This window comes from Sipha flava, unplaced genomic scaffold, assembly GCF_003268045.1.
Source record: "Sipha flava isolate LNK unplaced genomic scaffold, YSA_version1 76_pilon_pilon, whole genome shotgun sequence".
Classification (NCBI taxonomy): domain Eukaryota; kingdom Metazoa; phylum Arthropoda; class Insecta; order Hemiptera; family Aphididae; genus Sipha; species Sipha flava.
In genome coordinates this window covers 1,421,286-1,443,016 of record NW_020273616.1, presented here as the reverse complement: position 1 = coordinate 1,443,016, position 21,731 = coordinate 1,421,286, and the positions used below count along the sequence as shown (strand labels likewise).

Below are 21,731 nucleotides of genomic sequence, written 5' to 3'. Positions count from 1 at the left end.
CAGTTTTTTCGTTTATAAACATATGAGCTTTTTGTTTTTATTCCATTCGCACTGCCTGTAGTTTTGTTCAAATAACTATTAAAACATGTTTTAAGGATAATTCAAGAGTAGAATTACACAAAAATTGATTTAAAATTATGTTGTAAATACTAATGTTCAACTAAAAAACTATGGCAACGGAAATAATGTACTGCCATGGTCCAGTAGCCCATGAATTCAAAAATATTATACCCCAATATAAACACAAAGTACTCAAAGTTAATGTTGTGTCGCTCTCCATGCTGCGTACTGCGTACGTAGTATAGTAACAAAGTAATTATGGTGTTTTGTGCGTTATCTCATAGTTGTTCCACACGCACGTCGCATGCACACCGCACTTGTGTCACAACCTTTACTTAACGAAACTAATATATTATTATTATTTTATACGTATTTCGTGCGATTAAAACCAGTTTTTTAAACGAAAATAATTGCATTACTATTCGATTTTATCTGTTGAAAAATCCTTCAAGTTCATTGAAACAGACGTTCGACTGCCTATGGTTTTACGAGTGTATAACAATTGCGTTGAACACACCGCGCGGATCAAAGTCGACGGGAAGTCGCGAGAAGGCGCGACAGAACGTTCGCGCGCGTGAGCTTCGGACCAACAGCTGCGATGATGACGAGGTTGTGGCGCGGGTGCGCACCGTACACCACCACTACCGTACGTTTTTCAAGTCATAACGATAATAGTGACTACGATGATAACGCGCAACATATGGAACGTTAAAACTTAGTTCGTACGGGTACGTTACCGTGTATGGTCGCTCTTTCATTTCACGATCTCCGGTAACAGTCGCTCGTTCGTTCCGCGTGTTATTTCGACATCTATTAGCGTGAAGATACCATTATAGACGCCGCGCGTACGTCCGCCGATCGTTTTTCCCGCGAGCGCAAGCTCACCCCGGCCCGTCGTCATGCAATCCAAGACGCATCTTCTGAACGAGGCGTTCGCCGAACGTAAGTGCCCGTTGCCGTAACTCGTATGAATTGAACCGGGTGCGCGTTACAGTGAGTATAAGAATTCGTGATGGGAACGCCAGTGTAAGCTGAAGTTCGAGTCAGCAACGTCCTTGGCGGTTTACCCCATTTTGCGTTTGGTTATCTTGTGCAGTTTTCGTGTCAATTGACCAATTAACCGTGGCTTTCGAATGCATGTCTCTCCGTAGGCAGTAGTAATTTTCACTCCGTTGTTCGTGTAGTGTTCTACTCATCGATCATTTGTACCGTATGGAATCTAGATTTCAAAACGTCTGCAGCTGAATGAGTCGTAAACCCGATATGGGTACGAATATTAAGTGTCGACTGCATAGGGGCATACGTCGTACCCCGATCAAGCGCACCTGATTATCGGTAACCTAAAAATTCTTGTTCCATCTCATTTTTATAATAAAATCGCGAACGTTTCACCCTTCCATTATTTTTATCTGCATCGGCTGAATCTATGATTTTTATGTACTTTTGTCGGAATATTTGTAAGCAATATTAAAGGATTAAAGAAAAGTAGGACAAGAAGCTTTAAAGGAAAAATAAACGTTCAAGATGGAAAAATTATTATCGTTTTAAGGCGGCCACACACTACGGTTTTATTTGTCCGTGTACAGTGTACGGTGTAGATGGCACATTTTTAGTTCGTACACCGATGAACGACACACACTATCCATTTTGTATAGTTGTACGGTGTTCGAACAACACGGACCATATTTTAAAAATAAATACCGAAAACCGAAGTCGACCCCACACACTACATAATTTTTATTAGTTTAGATTTAGTTTTTTTACGTTGTCGACATATTTGTCTATTTAATCGTATATTATGGCTCCTGTTTCGCACACTGTAAATTTAGTTTTAGCAGCTACTGCCGTGGCATTAGTTCTTAAAATTAAAGGTAAAAACAAAAGAGAAAATGGACTTATTTTTTATTATACCATTAATTAATATAATTTCTGTATCTTTGATACGTATATTGATACGGCACTCGTGTTGTGCGCTCCCGTCGTTTGGTGTTTCGTTATTTTATTAATATAATACGACGGTTTTAGTTCGTACAGAGGATATGAACACACACCTTCAGTTTTCTTCATTTCGAACACCGAACACGGACAAAAATCAAACTCCTCAGTTTTTATTCCGTGTACGGTGTTTTTCGTCCGTTTTATTGTCCACACACTATCGGTGTACGTTGTTCGAACTACACCGTACACCGTACACGGACAAATAAAACCGTAGTGTGTGGCCGCCTTTATAGTATAATTTTAGGACGTGATGGTGGGTTTTCCTGTAGGTACCTTCGTACAATTTTTGGTTTTCACAGAAAGAATAATTTTTTCTATTTACAACTGTTATTACAAAATTATTGACATTAGGTATAATCCAGATTTGCAAAGATATGCTTTATATCTTTCACATAATTTCGTCCTTAGGATGATTATATTGATCTCTAATTTTAATAGCATTATATTGTCTTCTGCTACTTAGTATTATACATAATATGTTTATCAGTACAATTATAGAACATATGTGGTGATTTAGAAATTTTTAAATTTTATTATGGCTCTTGTATACTTCGTTATTTTATGTGTATTAGTTAGTTATGAATTGCAATCACCGCCAATTCGCTATTTCCGTAATAATTCTTGTAAGTGATAATACTACTATGATAATAATGATCGATTCTGCAACTAACATTTTAAATTGATTTTATACAATTTAAGACTTTACACGGGCAAAGTTCTTATTTATTTATTTAATTCATTTAACTTGAAATATTACTTTAATCAAAACTATTTCGTGTACTCATTAATCATTGACCATTGTACTTTTGTTTGTAAAATATAGTTTAACAATATTTACACACGCTGTATAATCTAAAGTGTAATTATTATTTTATTATTAGTAATTAGTTATTTATGCGTGTCAAAAACTATAATATATAAATATATAGGTACCTAATCATTTCATTTTATATATATATATATATATATATATATATTCCCAGTTACTAATTATTTACTAGATTTATTTTTGATTAATTCAGCTAAATGAGCCGCATGAAGCCAAAACAGTCTAACCCACAAAAATAAAATTCTGTTTTATGTGGTAAAACGTTTCGGATTGATATAATATTTGTAATCCACTATGGCTTATTCCACAAAAAAAAAAAAAATGATTCGCCAAATAGCAGCATGTAATAGTTTTTGACTCTGTGATTATCAGAGTGATTATGAAGTATAATTTCAGAACCATAAAAGCCCAACCCCTATGGCAGTGGATTTTGATGAAAGTGAGGAAGATTTAATCTAAATTTTAGTAAGATATACAGATAAAAGTTATTTTTATATTTTTATTTTGTTAGGTTTAGTAACAATCATATTGTTTATTAATATTATTCAATACTGAAAACTGTATTATGTAATTATAATATTATAAATGTTTAAATATCAAATTTTCATGTTAATCAAATTTATTAAAAGTAAAATATTATAAACAGAACTATTATTATACACTATTAAAAGTTGATTTTGTTTTTGTTTTTTAATACTTAGTAAAGTTTATTAACAATATTAATAATCATCCTATACTGAAAACTACTATTATGTTATTATAATGTTATTTTTTATTTATTTTATTAAGTTTAGTAACAATCTCACTGTTAATAATCATTCTATACTAAAAATTAACTACAATTTTATTTAAAAAAAATTACAAATAAACTAATACTAATAATTATTTACATAGTGATTTCATGTTGTGTGAATTAAAGTGAATAACAAATTTCCAATAAGTTGGCTTAACCCACATTAAAACTTCACCAACTTTAAATTGACTAGTACTTTATTGATGGTTTAAAAGGCAAGTATTTATACATATCAATAAGTTATTGTTATTTTCCTTGGAGTGGATTTAATAAAAATAAAAAATAAAATTTTAAAAATAGTCAAAACTTTAAATGTCCGTTCTGCGCAATCATACTTTTGTGCGTCAGGCTGTTTTGGCTCTATGCGCTTCATATATAAAATTATGCCCTACAAATTATATAAAAATATAATGATAAATGGCAATGCTGCATTCAAAATCGTATAGAATCATATTATTAAAAATTAAATACGATTTACAAAATGTTAGAATCATGTAGTTGCTATTAATTTATTTTAATAAGACTATTATATCAATGGTTGTGTGTAACCTTGTTTTATCGTGTAAAAACGATGAAATCTTAAAATTATAATTTTATAATTATACTGAATTAATCAAATTGGTGGCGAATATGAATCATGTTTTACCATCTGTACTGTGTATTGAATAATTGTCGACCAAATGTTTTAGAGTAATGAATATACTGGATGATACAGATTTGACTTTTTCTGTATTTTTTAATTTTGCATGTTTATTAGTATAATAAATTATTATACTTTTAACGGGTGCAACCGATGATAACTGTTGTTTGTTTTGCTGAAACTGTACTTAGATACCTATAGTGAAAAAACAACATTAAAATTTACCCGTCAAAAGTGTTCAACGTTTGCAAATTAGCACATGTTTTTTTACCGCAATTTGTCAATTCGTAATCAATAATTTAAAAATAATATTCTGATAACTTAATTTTTCTTGTTCATTAACAGTATTACAATGAGTTATTTTATAATAATTACTGCCTTAAATTTTGCCTTGTAATACTTTGTAAAACAATTTTACTGCATTCTTCGGCTTAATTTTTATTTTAATGTTAGCTTCGAAATATGTACTTGTGCATTTCTGACTGGTGATCACAAAAAACAAATATTACTCCTATTATTCAAATATTATCCAAATATTCCTATTTAAATTACGACATTACTAATACCACTGAGCCTAATTTTTTCCGTATGTTTAAACGCTTAGTAATTGGATAATTGTATACTATCGGTATTAGTGTCAACATGAAATAGTATCATGTTTAAACTTGTGTTAAAACGAATAGCCAATAGTTAAAGATTAAAATCCAAAAGAAAATTGTTTTCATATACCTAGGTTGAAATCAATTGATAGAATTCAAATAATTGTTATGAGTTAACAGTATAATCAGTGGCGTATTTATACTCGTATGCAGGCACACTATAGGCACGTGCTATAATGACAAATTTGAAGAATTTATTTTGTTATTAATTATTAATAAAAGTGTTTTAAATCTTAAGAAATTACATACTTATCTAATTAACATGTATTTTATAGTAGGTAATTAAATGATAACTCAGTTAATGTAATATATTGTAACTATTATTTTAGTTATTTAGAGCGGCAATTTTCCATAAGCATATAGATACACGGGAAACATGTAAACATACCCCTGAGTATAATCATTAATATTTTGTGTTTTTAGAATATTATATGATGACAACATCATTGTATGATGTAACTGCTTAGTATATGAATATAAAAAAAACTATTCGATATGTATTTGAAACGAGAATAAAAATACATAATAAACAATAATGCATCGACAGGATCGTGTGAGGGGGGGGGGGGTCAAAGGGGCAATTGCCCCCGGGCGCCGTAGTTTTGTAAAAGAAAGTGAGCGCCCTTATCTGCACTTAATATGCTACCAATGGCCCCGAAGAAAAATTTTTCCCTGGGGTACTGCAATGTTTGACACGGCTCTGAGTATCGACAACATAAAAAAGGTATGAACTAGTTTTGTATTTAACAAAAATAAATAAGTGTATATAAACATTCAATCCTGTTCATTAACTGTAGTTAATGAACAGGATTGAATATTTATAAACTCATGAGTTGGAGCATTGGCTTGATCTGTCATAATAAATGATAAAATTATTATATATCCATTTATGAATATTAATTAAATTTTTATTAATTAAAAATAAATAATGATGGATAATGGATAGTTCCATTTTCATTATGAATTTATATATATGTAATTGGGTATTTTTGGTAAAAATATTTTTCCTTTTATAGCACATTCTGACAAAATATCCTTCAATTTCATTTTTTGTAAGATAAGCCATTGCATAACTTTAGTGAATTCTAATGTCTTAATTATATAATTGAAAGCTAACCAACCTTTAATGATATTTTATATAGAAGCGTACTAGGTATATGGTATCAGATCAATTATTTTTCATTGCTAAAATGGGACGTTCGCCTAACCGTACGCTACTTTGATTTTTAATTTTTTTTGTATTTAAATTCGCATTGTGTATGATTTGTATGATTCGTCGATACAACTAATTTTATAATTGTAATATATCTATCCTTTTAATTTTAAGTTCCGCTGCCAATTTATATGAGTAATTTAGAAAATTCTCCCGCGTATATACCTCTCGCTAATAGTATTTGTAAAGTAGGAGAAAAGCTGTGACTTGACAAAATTGTAGAAAATTTTAGATTTGCATTTACCATTTACTTGATCAGATCATGTTAGTTCTAGATCAAATTTGCAATGTTCGTCTAAAATCTCGCCGAAAACGCGTAAAATTGAAATACAATATATGCCTTACCTCCATTTCTGTGACCAAAAATGAAAATTTGCGACGTGGTGACACTTGGGAGAATATTTAAAACAATTCTGTGACATAAAAAATACCAATATATTTAAAGGGATATACGATGTACTCATATTAGAGATATTATATGTAGATATTGGTGTGACAAAATTTTCTACACCGAAACATTGTGATTTTGCCTATATAAAATAGTGATGATAAAACGAAATGTGAATTTGATTTGTACTTAGTTTCTTTGACTTTAGGGTTACATATCTACATGCGGAAAATAAAAATTTAATTTAAACGGAAATTATATTACTGCAAGTACGAATTTTTTTTACAATGTAGAAAATATAAAATATAATTAAATGTAAGGTGTTTACTGTTACTTACTATAAAAACAATTTACATTTCAAAATAAATTCTTATAAATTGACTTGAATTAAATACAAAAACCGGTATCAGTATCAAAATTTTTGTGATTGATGTGATTTATATTTATGTTTATGGTATATTTTATTATATTGTTCAGTTAAGATTTTCGGTTGAGCGAAAATACCAGAATGAAAATTTAATAAGTTAAACATAATTGTTATAAAAATGTAATAAGTGCACATACTTTTTACTAATAAAATGTGTTAAACAGTTATTTTTTAGCTTACCACATTTTTATCGTATACTTCCGATTAATAAAATAAATATTTAACAATGTTTTTAATTAAGTCGCATTTCATTATTGTTATTTAAATTCTAAATAAAAAAAAAAGAGGTGTTAAACTGATAACTCTAAAAATAACGTATAAAACAAAGTTAAGCAAAACAAATCAGTCAGATATTGTTATTATAATATATGCAACCACACAATAAACCCTCGTGGCCAAATAGTATTTTATTAAACAAACCTAAACTAAAATGTTATTACTTCTAACACAATGCGCATTCATATCAATTGATTAAGTATGAAAAATATGAGATAAATTGTATTAAATAATCCATAATGATTGATTTTAGATTTGGTTCTTTGTAACATCAAATACTAGGTTTATGATGATTTACTTGGGACAAAAAAAAAATTAAATCACAATCATATAAGATAATATATAATAATAGTAAATTTTTTGTTATTCGTATTTTTAATAAATATAAATATTGTCATTGAATTGATTATAAAAATACCCGTATGCATAGTTTAGAATAAAAACTTAATTATCCACTACTTCTGATAAACAACTTGTTTACTTAATAACTCATCCATTTTCCCCTCGAAATTTACCGTACTGTTACATTATAGATACAAAAAATATTTGTAATCATTTAGCGAATGGTTATTGTTGTTATTATTACTATTATTGTCTTTTAATGTCAAAATGGAAATTTAATTGAAAATCCGATAAATATACGGGTGTGTCTTAAAACAATAATAACTTGATCACTTTTAGTAGGTCAAAAAATTATAATCAAATTACTAATTATTGAGCAATTATTTGCTGTATAATTTTTATTTTAACATTTATTATAATTGTTATTAAATGTAATATATTAAGTCGTATTTGTATAGTATATATTGTAAAGTAATATTTTTGGTTGTATAAAATTACGTCATACGTTAAAATAATGTACACACCTAATAGCTTATTGGTCGTATCTTTGTATGGTAATTTACCTTTGTGGTCATATATATGGAATATATTAAAGATCTGAATGTAATAATCACCCCCTCCATATCTAAATCTATGCAATAGTTGTACTTAAAGAGTATCAATATATAATTATTGTAGCTAAAGCTATGAATTCTATAGGTACATGAGTTTTGATTTCAATCATAAGATTTTAATATTATTATTAATTATTATAAATTATTTCTAATAATATTGTTATCATTATCATTATTGCATTTTAGGAGGAAAAATTCAGGGCGTTCGGTACTTGCAGAGTTTTCTGTTATTCCTATGCCTTTTCGCAGCTTACCTGCTACGGGTGAGCATATCCGTTGCAATCGTGGCTATGACACCGGACAAAAACTCTTCAGACTTCTTAGTCGAATTGCACTATCACATTCCTGTTAGTAATAGTAAATTGTGTTAAGATTTGACATAATCTATATTTACATTGTTATGGTTGGCCTTATATTTATCGTTCTACTCTTTTGTTGAATTCAGTTTAATTGTTATTCGTTTTTATTATGTTTTATGTGCAAACGTGGACTAAAATAGGTGTTCAATTGGACACAATACACGAAAAGTTTGATCCTGAGCGCATTCTTTTGGGGCTACCTCATCATGAACCTGCCCGCTGCCATGATTGGTCGTCGATACAATAATCAAATGCTATTGGCCATGAGCATGACATTGACCGTAGCTCTCAGTCTAATCACCCCGGCATTAGTGGTGGCTTTCGATTGGCCGGTGCTTGTGCTTATAAGGTTTTTACAGGGAATCACTCAAGTACGATAATCAATTATTTACGTAATTATTCTAAAATATAAAATTGTATAAGTAATTATAAATATTAAATACTGTTCTGATTAATTATTATAAAAAAATCTGAATTCGACCTAGGATATTTTTTATTATTTTATTATATAATAGATATAATACACTGAGATGGATATCAAATAACAGAATATGTTATTTAAAATTCGTGGTAATTTTTACGGATAAACTAATTTTATGAATAGTATACATACACAGTGTATATAAAAAAAAATAAAAAAAACAAGACTCGTGATCCACGAAACCTCTATATCTTGTATATACTATACTAATATCTAAACTATATAGATTGATTACTAGAGCTAGGATTTTAATGACCCAAAAAACCTAAAAAAAATTACATTAAAATAACCTAAAAATGACCCAAAAAAATTACATTAAAATAACTTAAAAATGACTTTAAAAAATGCCCAAAAGGTAAAAAATGATTTTAAAATATTATAAAAATGCATTACAATTATTAATTATTATTTATTAATTAATATTTCAACATTATTAAAATTATTAAAAAATAGCAACAAAAAAAAATAATGTTAATTTAGGATTTTCTTGGTATGAATACTAAAGTTTAAAGTTTGGACTTATCATGCAATGGCCAAATTTTCTGAATTAAACAACAAAAAATACTATATATTAAAAAATATATACGTATATTTTTTTTATTTTGAAAATTACGTTTGTGTTAAAGAAGTCGTTTGCTCGTTTCGTTTTTGACTAATACGTAAATGTTTATCGTGTGAAATATGTTGCTGAATTGTATATTTTTTATCTGCTGCAACTTTAACTTCATAGAATTTACAATATAACACCAAACCATCGGTAGAAAATACTTTGGCTTCAAATCCCGAAACATAAAGCCACATACGACTCGATTGCGATGATTTTTGTTTCGGTATATTTCGGTACAAGCACAATACGCAATCCCAAAAGACACTAACTAAATAGGTATTTAACAAAACTATACGTAGGTACACTTCACACCACTGTCATCTAATTTAACGATTAAGATAACTCGTGGTATCGAAGTTTAATGTTGTAATATATAAGTGGTTTTATTATCGATAGCGAGTATTAACACACTATCTCTATAATTAAAATTATTATTATTATATCATATTATTATTATTATCATATTCATGATATTATTTTTGTAACAAATTCAAAACTTTTATCGAGAACATCTAGTGTAAATGAAAATGTATAATAATATTACCTAGATTTCAAAAAAGTATAAAAAATGCTCGTAAAATTAAAAAATGACCTAAAAATTGTACAAAATGACACTAAATCCATAAAAGTGCAAAAAATGCAAAAAAAAAGCAAAATAAAAACTATATATTTGGACTCGTTTATGACCAAATCACATTTTGTACTTGAAAAGCTATGTCCTGTAAATCTTAAAAAAAAAAAACAAAATTCTATACTATCCTAGCCCTAATAATTACTATAACTCTATAACCTAAACGTACACATTATTTAATCTATACTGTTTATTATATTTATGTATATTATATATTTACAGGCGTTTACTATGCCAATGATACACGGTATTAGCGCCAAGTGGGCACCACCGAATGAACGCGGTCGTCTCGTGGGATTTGTATTAGGAGGTAGGTAACCATCTTTCGAAAACTTTCGCACGAGTCCTCTTAAGAAGTAAAAATCTATTTGAAAACTGTTTTTTTGGCAATTATTCTAATTATTCTCGATGATGATAATGATACATGTATCCTCAAAATTAAATTATATACATACTCAAAGACGCAAATTTGTAACTAACATTATACCATTGATAAATTTTTTGTGCGGTGCACTATTTAATGCGATTAACCGAGAAGTTAATTTAAAAAAATTTTATACATTGAATAATAGGTAACAATTTATGAATGTATAAGCTAGCATAAACGATTAATATTATTCTATTATTGTTATAAATACAAAAGAAGACTTATTTACAACCACATAACATTAATTATTGTTTTTTTCTCTGTACGTTTGTAGAAAGTAATTTATAACTTTTGAACCCTTTTTTTCTTCTGGGGGGAAGGTTGAAACCTGGAAGCCCTCCCCCACCCCGAAAATGCGCCACTGATCCAGGTGCTAAGCTTTTATTTATTTATTTATTTATTAATTTACGAATATTAAACATGTATTCATTTTTAATTTTTATTTATTTTTTTTTATATATTCTTGTGTAAAAATATATTTGTCTTGAATAATCTGTACATTTCGTTAAAACATTAAATGATACAAATTCAATAAATACCAGCTGCACTATGGGCAACAGGTACATAGTACTGTAAATTATTATTTATTCCAATCAACGCTATTTTATATAATCCTCTTTTAAGTAGTTTATATAGAATTTAATTAATTATATGTTAACCTGCTTTAGGATGATAATAATTTTAGTATCACAACACATTATTTTAATCCATTTAACATCTTGTATTCTTGATACACATATTGTTGAATTATATACAGCCCTTGAAAAATATTATATCTATACCTATAAAATATGCATTAAAATATAAGTATCATTAAGTAAAAATAATTTTAATCCAATGAGATTTTATATGTGATTATGAAATAATACCTTTGATTAAAACTTATGGTTTAATATTAATATTTTAATAGCATTTATTATTACAATTGTATTAATAAATATCAGTGAGGTATTTACCCATGAGTTGAGTGGGTTATTATATTTAAGTATTGAACTTATTTTTTCGATTTTGGCTGTTTAGGATTTTAACCGATTTGCAATAATATAGGTACATTTTTATAAAATGAAAAATATAGTTTGCTTGTATATTTATTTTAAGTTCATACTCCGTAATGTTCACAAATAATTATAATTTAGAGTGGAGCGAGAACATTTTTAATCGTAACAAAAAAATTTCTAAGTATGTCGCTGTTAAATATTATAAAAATATATTTACTGGAAAAGAGTATGTATGTATATTATTATACAGTAATCCCTCGTTATCCGCGAAGGTTACGTTCCAACAAACCTGCACGGATAACGAATCCGCGGATAACGAAACCATAAATCAATGTAAAAAATGAAGTTATGTTTAATTTTTTTTTAATTCCTACAACTAATTTATTTACTATCCATCGTATTGTTTCTTCATTTTTACGTATTTCTCAAACACTAGACTCATTTATATTGTACGTTCTAGCAAGTGGCGTTCAGTATCACCATTTTTTAATTTGTCCAAAATTTCAATTTTTTGAACGATTAATAAAAAAACATTTCTTCTCCTTTTATTGACCTTTTACATTGAGAAGCCATTTAAAAATATTTTCACTACTAAATTTATTAAACACTGCTGTACATGCGTCACGCACAAATATCACCTTACAAATGAGCAATTGACGATTATTAATCGTGCATGTGTAGGTAACTTTTTGTGGTTTATCTGCAATAAGTATAAGTATGTATAATGTATATGTGTTATACCTATAGTGATATAACATCAATTATCATCTACAATTATTGTCAAAAATAAATTTCTACAGTGTTCGTGTAATAACGGTAAAACGTTATCGCAATCGCAATCACATTAATAATATGTTATCGTGGACCCAACCGCGGAAAAAAAAATGCGGATAACGAGGGATTACTTTAATAGAATAACTTAAATATGTAAATATATGTTAATTACAATTTAGTATTTAGTCACATCGTTATAAAACAAATTTGAAGGTCACTCTAAGTCTTTTGATGATTTACCTCGAATATGTAAAATTTTAAAGTAATAAATTATATAAAATATTAAAATAACGTGGTTCATTATAATATTTCTGAAATGTTGTAAATAAAAATAATTATTTTAATAAATAAATAAATCTATCTTATTCTATCTAAAAACGTATTGATATTTTTTTTTATTGATCTTAATTACATCGGCTACTAAGCCATTAGTTATTAGTTAACATTTTATAATAATGTTATCTTTTCTGTTATAGCCAGGGTTTCGTTATATGTTGATATTGTTTTTTATTGTATTTTATTTGGTGTTTTGTCCCATCCAGTGACACCCATTTGAGGTGTAGAAACTTCTGGATATTTTTCTTTATACTAGCGCAGGTGATTGGGTTTAAAGTCGGGGTGTCAGTAGAGAGGGCTGCTCTAGATGCTTCTTGATCTGTTATTTCGTTATAATATATTCTACTGTGTCCGGGTATCCATGGATAGCCTATGTATGCGTCGGGACCGGGGTATTTTATTTTTACGTCTACTAAGAGCTGTTTTCATTTTTTTTAAGGGTATTGGATCATTTAAAATGATGAGGGCAGATTAGATTGATGGATATTATGATATGATAGATATTATGGGTATGTTTTCTATTGTTGTTGTATCGTCTAATCATTTTTACTTGTAAATGTTTTTGCTTAAGTTATCCATGAAGGTATCGAATTTATGAGCTACCTCGTCTGATTCGAATGCATTTCCTGATCTAGATTTAGTCCTTTTAGTGATTTCATTTTGTTTCAGATTAAGAACGGGTTCTCCTTACTGTTTATTGTATTAGTACATTTTATCATCGATTCATTTTAATAAGAAACTTAGATTTGGCTCTTAATTTTTTAATTTGAATAGTTTTCTTGAGATTTATTTTTTTGTATGCGTTCAATACATCTTTTTTACTTTTTATAGCTAATTTTACCTGGTCATTCCACCAAGATTAAACTTATTGCTTGTGTGGCTTTTAGTTAGTTTTTTCTGCTATTAGAGTTTTTATCGTTGTGAATGATTCGACTTCCTCATTGATATTTAGTTGGATAATTTAATAATAGTCATCTACCATTTCATTAAAAAGTGATCAGTAAAGATTTTTTAAGTTCCATCTTTGTTTTTATTTGTGTCACTTTCTTAGAATGAAATTAATTTTAGTAGGTATATGATTACTACTGAATGTATCGGGTAGTACTTTCCATTAAATTCTATGTGCAAATGAGGGAGTACAGAAAGTAAGGTGAGTTTTTAAGTATTATGGTGTCATTTTCCATTTTCATTTCCATTCCTTTTTTCCATTAGTTTTTCAATTTCTTTAACTTTGGGATCTATTTTACTGGAACTCTAAATCGGACTTTGAGCGTTAAAATCGTCTATTATGATTTACTAGGATTTAGGGAATTATAGAACGACGTGTTCTATGTCCGACATGTTGAATTTTTCGGGTTGGGGAGGTATAGGTATGTTGCATATTATGAGTTTTTCTTTCATTCCAGTTGTACCGCTAAAACTTCTAGTTCACTATGAATGTTTATGATTTGGCTAGGAATGAATGATTGAATATATACCTATAGCCGGTTAGTTCAAAATGTATTAAAATGAATTCAGCATTTTGACAATAACATCGGAATAAATATATAATTGTTATCGGAAGTTCTCTGTATGTATGGATATATTCGTCATTAGCGAAAACGGCTTTCGTGAATATTATTGGTAATAATATTTTAACTGACAGATTGGTAATTAGTGGAAATTATGCCATGAATCGGTTGAACGCTATATATGATTATGTGTTTGATTGGCTTTATAGAGCGTGAAAAACTATTTTCGTATTATTTATGACAATGAATGATTTGATCAACAATATTTTTGTTTGCAAAATAAATGCAAAATCGGTTTTTCGATTTACGTGAGGGAAATTAAATATTGTTTAGAGACATTAATTTACTTAATGCTTTTGTATATTCGATTGTACTGAATACTATGGCTTAATCTTTTTTTTAGATATTGCACATTTGCAGCTGTTTCTATAAAAGTTTTTATGTAATGGGTTGTGAGACTATAGATGTATAATTATGAAAGTTAGAACCAAGATCGGCTTTCGTTAAAGATGGGGACGAATGTTGTTTTTATTTTTTTTTTTTTTAACCTAACCAAGAGGCCGTAATTTAAAAACATACCATAACGGTTGTGCTGTTTTGTATTACTCCTACCAGAAGTATAAAATGTGATTTGCCAAGTCCTGAAACACGTGTGAATCGGTGCAATAAAGATATTTTTATATGGTATCCAATAATTGTTAAATACTTGGATATTTATTTCATAAGAAAGTTTGTCAAATATACAATTTATACATATGTGTATTATTTATATACTATTATTATTTATTTTAAATTCTATACAAATCAATTGAGATTCATCTATTGTTTAAATATGAACTATCTATAAATAGTGCTTTGTAATTTTTGCCTTCAAAAATGTTTAATTATAGAGGAAAACAGTAATTTGTGCAGAAAGTTCCCCTTCAACCATTAAATTCTTATCTTCTGGCCAAAATGTCAAAAGCTGACTATTTTTTAAATTTTTTTTGTAAATTCTGATTTTTATTAACGTTTATAAACAATTTCCAATAAAACAATTTAATAAAAACCTATTTTAATTCAGTATATTATTATGTATTATAAAATTATATAGTTTTACCCATAAATTACTTATGATAAATAACTATTAATAATTGTGATATTTATTTTTTTAAATGTATTAAAATTGTAGTTTATTCGAAACTTAACAAAGAAAAAAATAAAAGATGTTTATCGAGGTCCCTCTTATGATCAACTATAATAATAATAGTATTTTTAATATATATTAATAATAATATCCTGTGTCTTATAGGTCTTCAGTTTGGCACAGTGGTTACATTAGTTGGTTCAGGGATATTAGCAAGTACCCGTTCAGGTTGGCCGTCTATTTATTATGTAAGCGGTGTATTTGGAATTATTTGGGTGGTACTATGGCTATCGCTAGGGTCAGAAAGTCCAGAAACACATAGACTAATCACACAATACGAGAAAAACTACATCAAGTCGTCGTTGACTCAAACTGTTTCGGATAAAAAGGTAAACGAATTTACGAATGAAATTGTTCGTCAATATCAATTTGAAATTAATTATTTTTGTATAAGCAACAAAATATACTTCCAAAAACTGTCTGACTACTACAAATATTATTATTTTATTTTTTAAATATCAAAAATTGTTTATACTCGTATATCGACTATTGACGATTGTGGAATATAAAATCGTTACTACAAAAATGTGAATTTTTCAAAACTTCACATTAAGTAAACTTTAATCTAATAGAGACTTAATTAATAATTAAGTCAAATATTTAAAAATTATAATAATTATAATATTTAAATATTTAATTGTAACCATTTTTAATTGTAACTATACAGGTTATTGATAAGTAACCAAAATTTCGAGTCGCGCGTCTACAGTCGCGTCCTAAGGAATAACACCTTTAGCCCTGTTAATTCTATAACTTTATGCACTCGTTAAGCTAAAACCATGTCTTATGAAAATATTTTTAATCGTAGAACTTGATAACTCCTTGGAAAAAGATATTTACCTCAATGCCAGTATGGGCTGTTACAATATCACATGCTGGTCACAACTGTGGGTTTTGGCTGCTGCTCAGTGAAATGCCAACGTTCATAAGTTCCGTGCTCAAGTTTGACATTAAATCGGTAAGGAATACTATTTTTTTCACTCTGTTTCTAAACTTCATAAACATAACTTAGGAGTAAAGATCGGATTTATATGCATTTTAAATTGTAAAATATGCACTAAAAAGTCAAAATATGCAAGAAAAAAAGACAAAACATGCATAGTAAAATTTCAATTTTTATAAACAAAATAAAATAGTTAGGTATGATAGGATAGCAAATGTTGTTGTTGTTACATAATAGGATAAAAGTATGAAAAATTTAATGTAATAGGTATGGTAATTATATTTATATTAATTCGTCAACACTAATTATTGGTGCATATTTAAAATTGACTAATTATCTGGTGAATAATTTGGAACAGACAAATCGTTGAAAGTAGCATTGTCGCCATGAAGTATTTTCGAAATTATTTTAAAACCAATAGTCCAGTATTAACATTTTAAAATGTTGTTTTACTTTAAGGGCTACGGATAAAAACGATAATAGTCAATATTTCTAAACGGTTAAGTATTGAACTTTTAAAATTTCAAAAAATTCAAAAAACTAAGAGATAAAGTACGAAATAATTCAAAAAACTAAGAGATAAAGTACGAAATAATTCAAAAAAATTTATTATGGTAATACAAACCATTGTTGATAAAATGAATAAAAAAAAAATTAATTTAGTTTTTAAAGCAAATTACAAGATGATAAAATAATTAGATTTTTTTCTTTCTTTTTTACTATTATTATTTTCCCCGTATTGTGCAATTATTCAATTTTTGTACTATTTGCGCTTGTAGAAAATTCATTGATGCTTTCAACGATACATAAATAATTTACTTTGATGTAAGCAAAATCACATTTCACACTATTTATTTAAAACTGTTTTACGATTAATTAAAAATACTTGAAAACTACATAATTCGTACTTACAGATGTAATAGTATTAAATGTAGCAGTGGTTGTAATAACGTACCTATATGTAAATATTGTTTTGTACATTTTATCCACAAGATTAGATAAAATAGGTAAAGCCATGTCTCCACTATGAAATTCTTACAACCAATCAGTGGAAGTTTATAGTCGTTTAGTGACCTATTTTAGCATCCGAATATGCTTTGAAACGTTGAGTAATTTAATAAATACATTAAATGAACCAATAATCTTTTTGTTTTTACTCAATACTTTTTAGACCATGAGACAGGCTCGACGAGAAGAGGGGCAGCTGGGACCACAGCCCAGAGGCCTGACCAAGTTCACTACTCTTGGTCATGGTGTCGAGCTATTTATCACCAACATGAATCGTGCTAATAACCTACCCAAATAATTATAGCGTATCCTATATAGTTATAACGAGTCTACAATAAAGTGAACACTACTATTGATCTAAAACATAGACAAATAACATTTTCAAGAAAGACCTATAGGCTATAATTATTTTATATAAAAATACTATATGTAATGTGAATCTTAACTATAATAATTATTTTTAGGTTTTAATTGATACAAATATTTTTGAATTAATAAACTTCTCTCGTTGCAAATAACATTTTATTTTTTTGCAATTATCCTAATCATATTTATAAATCTTTACAAATTTATATTCTGGCCATGCTCCTGAGTTGAAGAATTATGAGAACCGTCAATATGAACTGTATTATTTGCTAAAATCGTTTATTCAGATAAGATGACTGCAGATGCAGATGACTAAACATGATTGCTCACAAAAACAAAAAAAATTATTAATAAACTGAAATAATGTAAAATATGGAAAACGTTTTCAGGATGGATTTGTATCTGCATTACCGTACTTGGCCATGTGGCTGTGTCAATTTCCAGTTACATATTTTGCCGACTATATGAACAAGAAAAATGTGACTTCTCTCACTTTTTCACGTAAATTTTGGAATACTTTAGGTAATATTGATATTAAATATGTATAAATTCATATAAATACGCTTCATATTGTAGATATTATATAGTAACCAGTATTAGATGTCCCGTTCAACTTGTTACTTTTATTTTATTAGACAAATATAGAATTATAATTTTATAGATGCAAGTTTTAAAGTAAACCTTAATTTTTTAACTTTTTTAACTACTCACGCTACAGCCAAGTATATAAACTCTTAAAATTTGGAAAACCTTTGTAAATTTAGGAATTGGTAAAAATTTAAAAATCGACGACCATATAATCCGCTCGAAATTATTAAAATTATGATTGATTTGTATATGCTTCTACATACGTATATTGGACATACACGGGTGCATATAGATATTTTAAAATTTTTATCACACAAAAATGAACAACATGATTTTAGTATTTTAATTATTTCTTTTGATTGCACACTGTCATGTTGTATATTCTACACGTATACAGACTAGTGATTTTAATACATGTGTTCTTAATTATGTGTTTTGTAATATCACAAAATGTAACTATCGATAAAAACATAAAATAAGATAATAATAGACGCGTATTATATGATCGTGATGGTTTCTTGTAGGAATGGGCGGCGGAGCATTGGGTCTCGTTGTCCTGGGGTACATGGGCGAGAACGCGAATGCGGCCATTTGTCTATACGTGTTTGTGGTGGCCATTGGCTGCTGCACAAATGTCGGGTTCAACATAAATCACTTGGATTTGGCACCCAATTACGCGGGGATCTTGATGGGCTTCACAAACGCGGTGGCGTCTTTGGGAGGTGTGCTGGCCCCGACGGTTTGCGGATTAATCGTACACGATCAGGTGAGTAACAATGTACACGTGAATCGTCGATAATGGGAAATGTTGGACAATTCGAATGAAAACGGATTCACATCTTAGAATAATATTCCTTGAAAATCACAAATCAACGACAGTTATATTACCGATGATAAACCAAAAGCTCGACCTCGATTCGGGTTATAATTCATGGGACTACAAAAAAAAATTGAAAGTAGTAGATATTATGTATTGTACAGATATAATCGAATTCATTTGTCCCTCAGCATGATTGTATATTATATATCGACATTTTAATTGGGTGTTTTTATTTTCAGACGGCGGTGGATGAATGGAGGATCGTATTCACTTTAGGAGCTGCCATACTGTTCTTCTCCAGCATTTTCTACATCATTTTCGGATCTGCAGAGGTACAACCGTGGAATGATCCAAAAATCGAAAATGGTAAACCACCAAAATTATTAATTACACTATAGCATTATTATAGTATAACTTGTTCACTGTTATCTGTTTTCATGATTCACTAATATTATAAACGTATATTTAAAGACACCACCCTTGACAATGGAAATGACCAATCCCTGATATTATGATCATTTTCTAAATAAGCTGCTTGAGGTTTTCAACGTTTCAGTTTTTAACAAACGATTTTAATTACTTATTGATTGTCACTTAATCTAACACAGTGTATCGAAAATAAATTACATACATTTACATCGATCATACAATACATAATTATTTAAACCAGATTTTTTTCAATGGAGTTTTTTGTACATCTTGGTTTTCAACTCATTCGAATTTTCAGGAAGGATTCGATGTAGGGATCATTGCTCTTAAAAAAAGGCGACTCGTACACATATTTGCATGCATACCAATGACAATCATTACGCAAGGAGAGTGCCGGGTGTGCCCATGGACATAACCAGTGGCGTATTTGAGGGAGGGGGAGAGAGCAATCCCCCCCTCCGAGAATTTTTAAACCAAGACAATTTTTATATAAATAATGGGTATTTTATTAAGAAACAAAAATTATGATTTATTTTATAGTATTACTACATTTGAAAAGCAAAACGCTAAATTTTTCATAACATTTTAATTGTCAATAACGGTAAACGGAAAAATTTTTAAACGTTTAAATTTATATAACATTTAAACGCTTAAATTGAATAACGTTTAAATTATTTATAGCGTTAAACGCTCAATTCCTTATAACTTTTATATGTCCCATAACGATAAATAATATATATTATTTTGATTGAAGACCCAGTCCATACTTAGTGAAAAATTAGATAAAATACAAGCGAAACTTTCAAAACACAGATAGGTGTTAAAAAAGAACTACACAAAAGACCATTCTAAGTGGATCCGGCATAATATTAAAAAAAAAAAAAAGCACAAATATTAAGGATTCACCTGATATGAATATTACCAAAAATTTTGCTTTTAAATTTTGAGCCTGAATTAAAGAAAAAATATGAGTCGCTCCCCCCCTAAAAGTAAGTCTAAATACGCCCTTGGACCTAACCCTCTGAAATTTTGTAAATGGGGACCTAGTATTTTAAGTCTAAGAGAAAAGGACCTATATTTTAACTGATGTTGCTCAAATTAAATGTAATTTATTCTAAAATTTTGAGTAAAAAATAATTTACGTTTCATAATAAAAAAAAATAAAACCAAATTTTCTAAATTTTCGTGCAAAATCTTATTATGATTATATAATAGCTACAATCGATTATAAAAATATAAATCATAAGTAATTGAAGCCATCAGAGAAAAATATACATACGAGGTTCAAGGAAAAAATTCATTGGATCTAATTTATCACAATATTAGATAAACAATTTGTGTTAGGTATGTTTAATTATTTATACATTATCATTTATTAAATATAGGAGTACCTACACGTTTTGTTAAGATAGGGCCCAAAAGTATTGTAGGCACCCCCTGAAATACAGGTGTACGCATATAATAATTTAATGTAACTAAACAGTAACATTTATTTCATATTTTTTTCAGTTAGCGTTCGGAGTTTCATACAGATGAAGACGGATTACGGCACTTCCGCGGGATTCATTTCACCGGCGTTTGGTAAATTATCGTGAATGTTTTTTTTTTTATATATATATACATTCCCGACGGCAAGAAATCAAAAACCGTATTATTTTTTTACCCACAGTCAAAGCTACGCCAAAGTACATCTTGTTTGTACGACAGTAACGCGTGTTTATTATTTAACACGGATATCGCCGCTTGTATTTTTTTTTTTTTTTTTTTTTTTTTTTACTGAGCGAAACCGGCCGTCCGCAACATTACTTTTTATACGTTTTCGTTGCGTTATGTTTTGTTTATTTTTAGAATTTATATTTTGTTACGTGTATAGTATTACATATATGTATATTATATCACATCCATTATAATATGTGTAGTTTTTCATTCATTTTCCCATTTATTCACATGAAACATGTATTTCTGCCATATCAATACAATAACATGTATCAACATAACATTATTTTTGAGCTTCAGTTCTTATGTCTA

The 21,731-nt window shown here is 28.6% G+C and overlaps 1 protein-coding gene across 3 annotated transcripts; it reads left to right on the top strand.

The window, feature by feature from the left end:
• The first annotated feature begins 763 nt into the window (after nt 1-763).
• Nucleotides 764-21,578, top strand: LOC112692744 (sialin-like). Of its 3 annotated transcripts, none has more exons than XM_025567519.1 (10): nt 764-1,002; nt 8,426-8,586; nt 8,739-8,969; nt 10,540-10,627; nt 15,655-15,878; nt 16,358-16,507; nt 18,256-18,388; nt 18,979-19,220; nt 19,514-19,640; nt 21,213-21,578. In XM_025567519.1, the coding sequence occupies exons 1-10, from the start codon at nt 960-962 to the stop codon at nt 21,296-21,298; spliced, it is 1,485 nt and encodes a 494-aa protein (XP_025423304.1). In that variant the 5' UTR covers nt 764-959; the 3' UTR covers nt 21,299-21,578. The 3 variants fall into 3 exon arrangements, with proteins under 3 accessions (XP_025423304.1, XP_025423305.1, XP_025423306.1); XM_025567520.1 differs by having other exon boundaries at nt 764-1,053; nt 21,213-21,577; XM_025567521.1 differs by lacking the exon at nt 764-1,002 and adding an exon at nt 1,088-1,395 and having other exon boundaries at nt 21,213-21,577.
• Nucleotides 21,579-21,731: the final 153 nt, after the last annotated feature.